A 9,660-nucleotide genomic window follows, 5' to 3' on the forward strand; every position below is an offset into this window, starting at 1 on the left:
TTGTTAATGTATTAGACGGTGAGGAGAGTTGTAGGAGAATTAAATTATTTCCCACACATAAACAAATATTTGTAGGGTCGTTGTTTGAGTGGGTCAAAGATGATTCACCAGATGATATTAAGAGTAAAAGGTTAAAAGGTCCATAAGGTCAGAAGGATCACAGGTTCACACAGAAGGACCATTGTTTAAGTGGTCTAATGAATAGGGATAACATGTCAAAAGGTTAGAAGGTTCGTAAAGAACAGGGTGAGAGAAATAGAGGTGTTTAGGGGCAATGAGGGAGGGGAAAAATTAACATGTAAGTCAATGGGAAAATGAGAGTGTCCCAGAAGCAACATATATACACTACTCCCGCACGAGCATTCAGGAGAGCACGTACACGTCGAGGCATGCTGTTCACGAGATTTGCCAAGGTTTGGACAGGAATCGCTTGCCATGCAGTGACAATAGCCTACTGCAATTCACGCACAGAGGTAGGCTGCTGGTCCAAGTTGTCGATTTGACGCGTTAATTCTGCCCATAAGTTCTCTATCGGATTCATATCCGGGGACATGGCAGGCCACTCCATATGCTCTACACCATGGTCAGCAAGAAAGTGTTGGATCATGCGAGCACGATGAGGCCGTGCATTGTCATCTTGGAAGACAAAGTTTCCTCGAAAGGCTGCACGAGCAAATGGAAGAAATGTTTCTTCCAGAATGACCCTGTACTTGAACTGGCTCAGGTTTCCATTCAGAACAACCAGGTCAGTTTTGCCCCCTGCATGAAAAGCAGCTCAAACGGTCACCCCACCACCTCCAGCTTGGACTCTTGGCACTATACAATCGTTGTTGTGGGCTTCATGCCCTTGTCTGCGCACTCGGACGTGGCCATCTTGACGATAGACCAGAAATCTAGACTCGTCACTGAAGGTCACGTGATTCCAGTGTCCTGGCTGCCATTGACGGTGCTCTCTGGCCCAGTGCAATCGGCGCTGGCTGTGTTGTCTGGTCAGGTGTGGCTTTCTCAGGGGACACTTGGCACGATAGCCTGCTTGAACCAGTCGTTGGTTGACTAGCCTTCTGGATACAGGCACATTTGTCAGTTGCTGCCACTCAGCCCTAAGCCGATTAGCTGACTTGGTACGGCCATTGCGGACTAACCGGTGCAGCTGGCGATCATCTCTCCTTCTGGTTCTGTGTGGACGTCCTGGCCTCGGTATTGGAGTAGGGACACCCCTCTGAGCATTTCGTTTCCGGATCTTTAACACCTGACCTTGAGTGATGCCATACTGCCGAGCAATAGCACGCTGTTTCATGCCAGAATATCGTAAAGCCACCACTCCATGACAAACAGCATTATCAAGTTGACGGACCATCTCCAGAGGAAGCGGAAATAACTTTTGTAGACGTGCATGTTGTTTTCCACTAATACAGAACGCAACAACTCTTATATACCCGATTGTGAAGCCAATCGTCAAATGTACCTGTCCTTACATTTTGTCACGCCACCTGTGATATAATCCTGTAATTGACTTCTTGCTGCGAAAGACAATCAGTGACATGGTTCTTTCAACAAAGACATCACCGAAGGGTAAAAGAAACTCACCAGATTGATATACTGAGTTCAGAAAGTAAACCAAAGTCAAGAAAAAAAAAATTTCCATATTAAATGCCAAGTCTGTATATATATATATATATATATAATTATATATATAATTATATATATATATATATATATATAATTATATATATATAGATATATATATATAATTATATATATATAGATATATATATATATATATAATTATATATATATATATATATACTGTATATATATATATATATATATATATATATATACTGTATATATATATATATATATATATACTGTATATATATATATATATATATATATATACTGTATATATATATATATATATATATATATATACTGTATATATATATATATATATATACTGTATATATATATATATATATATATATATATATATACTGTATATATATATATATATATATATACTGTATATATATATATATATATATATACTGTATATATATATATATATATATATATATATATATATATATATATATATATATATATATATATATTGTTACGGACGCGGTTTAGATGTTATTTACCGAGCGGTGGTATTGCCGCGACCGAAGAGTTATTCCCCGACTAGACCCCGATTCCACCCAGACGTTGACCAAATCGCGCTATGCCAAATCAATGATAGAAAGGACACGACGACTGGGAAAGAGGAAACGACGCAAGGGGTACAGTTCTCAAGACCTCCGGAGGAGGGTATAATTACAGTGGTGGAGAAAAGGGGGTAGATTACACGGCAGAGTGAGGTAAAAGACACAGAAGAGATGGGCACTTAATTACCGTCTTATCTTATCCCAGACAGACCACAGACAAACGGAACAAGGCTGACTTACACAGGGATTGATGGCAGGAAGGGACAGGTAGTCGATAGCACAAGGTGCACCTTGGCTCGGGGACAGGATAAAGCACGGTCCAGTCCAGAAGATGCGGGGAGGCCTCACAGCGCTCGGAGGGTACGTCTTGCTTGCTCCAAGCTCAGCGCGCATCTGACGTCACCTCCCTCTTCCTGCGCATGTTCAGCGGGGAGTGACACGCCCTCGGCTGGTTGGCTCCGCCCCACTGGGGCCGGTCCGCCACTTCCATTGGGTGCGGGGGTTACCGGGCTCCGCCCTTGACGAGGAGCTGACAGGGAGCCCCTATTTGGTAACCCCGTCGAGCACATGTTCGATGGCGGCTCGTTGGGAAGGCCTGATGCCCTCCCAACACCCCCTACCAACCAAGCCGGAGTGAGGATGCGCACTTCCCGCGCCCGCCGCTGCCGTTGCTGTTGTTGTTGTTGCTGAACCGTGAGGAAGAGCTGCGGGGAGGTATCGGGAGGTCCTAAACTTCCTAACGGTGCCATACAATCACATTCTGGTGCAACGAAGGGTCAGAATTAATGGAAACGAGTCCTTAACTGACATAGACTAAGAATAACTAGCAAGATGTCCTATAGTTGTCTTACATGAGATGCGGTGAACCTGGGCACGACATTTAATGGGGGAAATAGGGGGAGGTCGGGTCTACAGAGTGTTGTTTACAGAAAATGGGACTAGGGAATGGGGGATTGGGGATAGTTGGGAAGTATTGAGGAAATAGGGGAATATTTACAAGCGGATATGGATGGATGCAAATCCTATATCCGCAACAATATTATATACGTATATATATATATATATATATATATATATATATATATATATATATATATATATATATATATATCGCTTTTTGCCCGATCTCTCAATGGTGAAGAATCACTTAAAAATTAAATAATTATCGTATCCAAATCCATATTCAGATCTTCACCAAAATCTAATCGAATCGTCCTTGTCAGACACCCAACCGGTCCACCAAGTTTCGTCCAAATCCGTCCATAACTTTTTGAGATTTCCTGCTATGTATCGTTTTTGGCCCCATCTCCCAATGGTGAAGAATCACTTCAAAAATTCTACTAGCCGGATCCGAATCCGGATCTTCACCAAAATCTAATAATTTTGTCCTTGTCACATACGCTACATCTCTGCCAAATTTAGTCCAAATCCGTCCACAACTTTTTGAGATATCTTGTTAAAGACAGACAAACAGACAGGGGTGAAAACATAACCTCCATCCACCTTTGATGGCAGAGGTAACAATAAAGTCAGCCAATTAAGAGTCCCTTGAAAAGAACAACTTGTTGAATGAAACAACTGTCAACAAATCAAAACTTTTCTTCAATAGTTGCCCTACGTGTGTCATTGGCACTTCGGCCTTGGGATCAAATTCTTAACGTCAGACAAAGAAGGAGTCGAGTGCACACCTCCATCAATGGATTTAGGTTGAAATTTGTATTCAAATCACAGCCAATTTTAGATACCACATTCATCACATCAAAGTCCAAGGTGTTAATCATCCAAGTCTATATTTTATTCACATCATCATGAGGTCGTCTTTTCTGACCTTTTCCACGTCTCCGAGCCCTTCGGTGTCGAGCAGCACCAGGTATTTGCTATCATCATGTGGGTGAGGAATAGGCCAGATCCAGAGGCCTTTGGTCTTCGATTGGACCGTATGTCCCAATGCAAACCCTAAAAGGAAGGCAGGTACAAGGTCATGTACGATCTGATCTGGTAATACAAATTAAATAACAAAGAAAGGCCTCCGATTCTGGCAAGCAAATGTAGCCCGACAAAACTGGAGATTGAGGAGTTTTTAATCCACATGAAAAAATTCTGATGAGTGGATGAAAAATGGCCAAATAAGCAGGTGTTTTCATAAGCCAGCTAACAAACAAAGCATTACTAAAGTTTTGAAAATAAAGTTTTTGCTATACCGTACGGTACTGTATTGTTGTATCAATAGACTGGTGTTGGCTTAGCGGTTAAGGTGCCGGCATGGGATCCTAGGATCCTGGGTTTGAATCCCGGTCGGTCGCTGAATAAACACCAGGGGGGTTGACTCAGCCTGTCATCCTTCCGAGGTCAGCAAATTGAGTACCAGTTCACTGGTAATTCCCTGTGTGTCGCAAGAGGCGACTAACAGGGTTGGCGGCAGGAAGAGCATCCGGCCATAAAATATTGCTCCAAAAAAGGGGACAACGGTGCCCGAAAAAAGCCAACCCCTGTTCAGCGGGGAAAATGGCCTCGAAAGGTGGTTCACTGTATTGTATCAGCTTCGTTGAGTTATTTGAGTCTTTATGTTGTATGAGACTACGAATCCAGAAAATTCCTGTCCCAAGTAAAATATCACTAGTTAATACAGAAAGGAACAGGGTCAATATAGAGTATCAAACTTTGTGGTTTTCTTCTTCATCAATAGCATTAAACAGCTTCACATTCACTCCAAATTAATGATTGATTGAACAGAACAAAACACCTTCAGCAGCGAAACCACATCAGGTGAAATGGAATTCCCCAAGAAGCCCAACTGGCTCCAAAGGTCAAATTGCGTCTCTGCACCTTATTTAAACCTCCGCTTCCTTTCATGCAGACTTGTGTCAAGTTTTCCAATTTAGAACTTGCATAACTCTTGATGTAGGAAAGGACCATCAAGGCAATTGGTTATCGTGTAATCATCATCATGTACCCTGCTCTACACAAGTCGTCGGTGCTGCAAGAGCAGTTCCTTGGCTAAGGTTACAAGCCTGGGCGGGTCGCCACTTTGACACAGATTCTTAGTATCGTAAAATCGAAAATAAATATGTCATCAAGTCCAACTCCTTCTATAATTTGCATGAAAAATGTACAACCCAGAAACACTGTTGCATCAAAATGTTTACAGTCTTTACAATAACTGCAGTTTTGCTGTTGCTGCGTCAGCTGGTCAATCGTGGGTGTGGAGCTAGTTAAACCACAAATACAGCTTAAATCTTTCATCAACGATTTTACTGACTCTGGAAAATCCTCTATTTGCTGATGATTCCAATCTCTGCCGTGACTTCCTTCATCCTTCAGACACGGAGGCAGCAGTCTCTTCCTTCTCTTCAGACCTTGAACATTTGGAATATGACTTTCAATCCTGCCAAACCTCACACTCTCACAATCTCTCTCCCAAAGGACCGTCTGGCTATCTCCCCACCGCATCCCCCATCTGCTTTCTTAACAATCCCCGTGAAGAAGTTCAGTCATTCAAACTTTTGGGCCTCACTGTCAGCCTTCATCTTTCTTGGGCAAAACACATTTCTAAGTTGGCTTCCAAAGCCAGTCATCGACTGGGCATCCTCCGTTGTGCAAAGAACTTCCTCATACACCTGATCTCTTAACCACCAATAAGGCCTTCATCCGCAGCTTGGAGTACTGCTCTCCCCTCTGTGCTGGAGCCTCTGCCTCACACCTTGCTCAGCTTGATGACATGGAAACCAAGGCCTTCAAGATCCTTGGAATCTTCTGCGATGTAACTGAGTCTCTGGGCCTATCATGCTCACATCACAGATGGTCTCTCTGCCTTCTACTGCCTCCTTTCTGGTCTTGCACCCTCTGCAGTGTCCATGCTCCCCCAGTCTGCCCCCCACCCACGTGTTTCTGTAGGGCCCAAGTGATCTGCCAGTTACTCAATACTCACCTTCACTCTTTCATTCTTCTTTTTCCCCACCTGTTGAACCAATTTCCTCAGTCTCTTCAATCTTCTTCCCTCCAGGGTTTCAAGACAGCCATTTACCATGATCTGAGGTCATCCTCCATCCACAACCATGATCTTTTCGACCCCATGAACAATTCCCAAGCCCTCATATTTCTAGGTTAACAGTTTGTTCTTCCACATTTGTGATTTAGGGTTGTGGCTCTATTCTCTTTACTCGTTGTGTCCTCCCATTGCTCTCATTCTTCCCTACGTCCATTATTTCTCCAAGTCTCCCTCTATTTTGGCCCATCAGCACGGATGGTGCTGGTGTGCCCTCCTCTCTTTCTACTGTTATTTTCGCTCTGTTATGTCCTGGTCTGTTGTGTGTTGTAGTTCATCCATGAGCCTCGATACAGTATACAAAATAAATAAATAAACAAATGCATAAATATGAGTACTCTGAAATCAGACTCGTCCATGGGACGGAGTCTATAAAAATAAATGCATGATGGCACTTCCTGCACCACAGCACATTACGCTGCCACGGCTGACATACAGTGACCAGACAGATTGTGGTGGCCTTTTGCACACGTGACATGTGTACCTCTCTCATGGGAAGTTCTCACCTACTTGCCACACCTACTAACATGAGGTGTTCATGCCCATACATTAAGGTCGAACCTGTTCATAAATTACATACACTGCCTCAGCGTCACGTGTCAAACAGGGCGTCCCGTCACCGACATTAGTTGGTGGACATTAAAGATCTCAGGTATCCTTCGTGAAAAGTCGGCAAGCTATTGCCGGCATCCTGGACAAACTACAAATTCCTATGCAAACAGTTGAATGTGACGCCTGACCATCCGGTTCGTGAAAGACTTGAGACAAACTACCCCACAAGACTTCAAAACAAAGCAAAACGTGACCTTTCACAGGCCATGGCTCTTCAATCATATAACGATGAGGAGGTGAGGACTCGCCGACTCGGGCTCCTCGACGGACCCCCTCGTTTACCCCCCACCCTCATCGGCCCTGCTCACCGTGTTGAGAACCCGCCAGGCGGTTCAACAAGAAGGACTTTCCGGTTCGATATCGACCAGCGATCGCCACGACGACCAGGTTACGAGAAATGGTGGCGAGCTTCGTGGCGGTCTCCTCCACCAACACTAGACCCCCGTTTGCGTCCGTCACGATGAAGGGCAAAGGTTCACGGAAGAGGGCCATGGTCGCTCCGCATGTGCACATACTGCTCACTGATCTGCGCAACACGGAGCGAGCGAATTTAAAGCTCCTGTGAGTTTCACTTCTGCTCAGGGAATTTCCCCTCCTCCCCAAACCTATGACGTAATGAACCATGTCGGGGACCACGCCCTCATCCCTCCTACTTCATCAATAAGACCAATAATTGTCACCAAACAATGAACCCAGACGTACAATGATCGAGGCAAACCTTGGGAAACACGTTTCAGACGTTAACCCTTCGTTTGGCTCTTGTGCTCCGACGAAGGGCGAACATCCGAAAACGCAAATCCACAACCAGTCGATATTTTGTCATTAAAACAAACAACAAACAAGCAAAAGCTTAGAAAACCCAACTTTTCAACCTGAGTGGGCTTCATCGAGGAAGAACTCAGGGAATATGGCCTCAGATCTCAAAACTTTCTCCTGGAGAAACAAAAGCACGTTCTCCCCACTATACTCACTATCCTTTGATACTTAATCAACTCGATCAAAGTACAGGCGGGTGCTGTGCCATCAGGGGGTGCTGTATGTCGGAGCACGCCAACACACGGTGTTGTAGTAGATGTTAATTCCCGGGACGCTGTGCCACCAGAGGGTCTGTGCCATCAGGGGGTGCTGTATGTCGGAGCACGCGAACACACGGTGTTGTAGTAGATGTTAATTCCCGGGACGCTGTGCCACCAGGAGGTTCTGTGCCATCAGGGGGTGCTGTATGTTGGAGCATGCCAACACACGGTGTTGCAGTGGAGCTGAAACAGTTCGCGGGGCATTCCGACACTTTAACGCAGGAGTCCAGTAATCCCATCGAGGCTGTGCAATGGTTGCTATCGTATGATTGCTTGTTGATGTTCCATCCTTTATTGTTGAGCAAGCAACGAAGCAACACACAAACCATTTTAAAATGATTTGATTCACTCGGCCGGAGTTCGACCCGCTAACGCCATAAACTCAGAGCAGATGTTCTATCTTTCACCATTACACCAAGTTTGAGTTACACACTCTCCGACCACCCACCCTAATGGATGGTGGGGAGTAAGAGAATTAAGAACTTAGAGTACGTTTTACCATAGCTTACTAATAGTGTTTACTATGGTTCACTAAAAGTTTACTAGAGTTTACTAAAAGAGTTTACTGTCGTTTACTAAAAGAGTTTACTGTAGTTTACTAATAGAGTTTACCATACCTTACTAATAGAGTTTACCATAGTTTACTAAGAGCGTTTACTGTAGTTTACTAATAGTGTTTACCATTGTTCACTAATAGTTTACCATAGTTCACTAATAGTGTTTACAATAGTGTACTAAGTGTTTACTATCGTTGACTAAAACGGTTACCATCGTATACTAATAGTGCTTATCATAGTTTACTAAAAGTGTTTACTATAGTTTACTAATCGTGTTTACCATAGTTATCATGTGCTCGTGAAGCGAAAAGCGGGCTTAAGCGATTGGGTACATATATGTGTACGTACGTAGATATATGTCTGCATTTTGCAAATCATTTTCTCGGCCACTTGTCCGATTGACAATCAATTTTCACCATAGTATGTGTCTACTTGTGTAAATTTTTTAAATGATAATAATGACATCATAGGTCACATTGTATGGGCGCCATCTTGAAAAACCAAAAAATTTAGACCTCTCTACCACCGAAACACTCAATTGAAAAAAAATGTAAACAACATGTGGCTCATTGTAAAGAACGCTCCAGGGGGAATAAGTGTTGTTAACGATGACGTCATTGGTGCCTTCATTATGACATCATAATTCAACAAGTACAATGCTTTGTCCGATCAGTTAGAAATTTATTCAGCGTGATTTACACAACCATTATATTGGAGAATGGAAATTTATGACGTCATCGGTCACGTGGTCTGGCAGCCATATTGGATCATCAGCGAGGCCAGGCATTAAATACAAGAACTGCATTGATAGAAAAGTGAAGAAAGCGAGAATAGTCCAAGAGTGTTTGAATAAGTAAAAAAAACTGCTTTTTGAAAAGGGGGAGATCATAAGTGTTTGGAAAGACATGAGAAGGTAAAGAGTTCCAGAGTTTGATGGAGAGGGGTAGAAACAAACATCATAATGGTGCACCCTTGAGTTGCCAATGGCCACACAATAATCATGTGATGTAGTGGCTTGTCGAGTATTCCGTGGCAGAGCAAAATGTCTAATGTCTAATGGCGGAGGTACACAAGCAGGAAGTTCTTGGGAGTAGAAACCGAATTAATATGAAGTCCCCCCCGACCCCCCTCGCCCCGATTGGCTCCATACGATAGCCGGTGCG

General features: G+C 43.5%; 1 protein-coding gene across 3 annotated transcripts in view; it reads right to left on the reverse strand.

Annotated features, from left to right (window-relative positions):
- Window positions 1–7,434, reverse strand: part of LOC137417072 (guanylate-binding protein 4-like) — a 75,075-nt gene extending 67,641 nt beyond the window's left edge. For 2 of the 3 annotated variants that reach the window (XR_013623613.1, XM_078778978.1), the window contains exons 1-2: window positions 7,173–7,433; window positions 4,036–4,163 (exon numbers count right to left, since the gene is read on the reverse strand). Coding sequence is in view for 2 of the 3 variants with exons in the window: in XM_078778978.1 (XP_078635104.1) it covers window positions 4,036–4,163; window positions 7,173–7,377 (333 nt within the window). In the remaining variant the exon portion in view is untranslated. Of the gene's footprint in view, window positions 1–4,035; window positions 4,164–7,172 lie in introns of all 3 variants that reach the window. The other variant, XM_078778976.1, reaches the window with a different exon arrangement.
- Between the last annotated feature and the right edge of the window lie 2,226 nt (window positions 7,435–9,660).

The sequence above is a fragment of the Myxine glutinosa genome, chromosome 5 (genome assembly GCF_964187855.1).
Source record: "Myxine glutinosa chromosome 5, kmMyxGlut1.1, whole genome shotgun sequence".
NCBI classification, from domain to species: Eukaryota; Metazoa; Chordata; class Myxini; order Myxiniformes; family Myxinidae; genus Myxine; species Myxine glutinosa.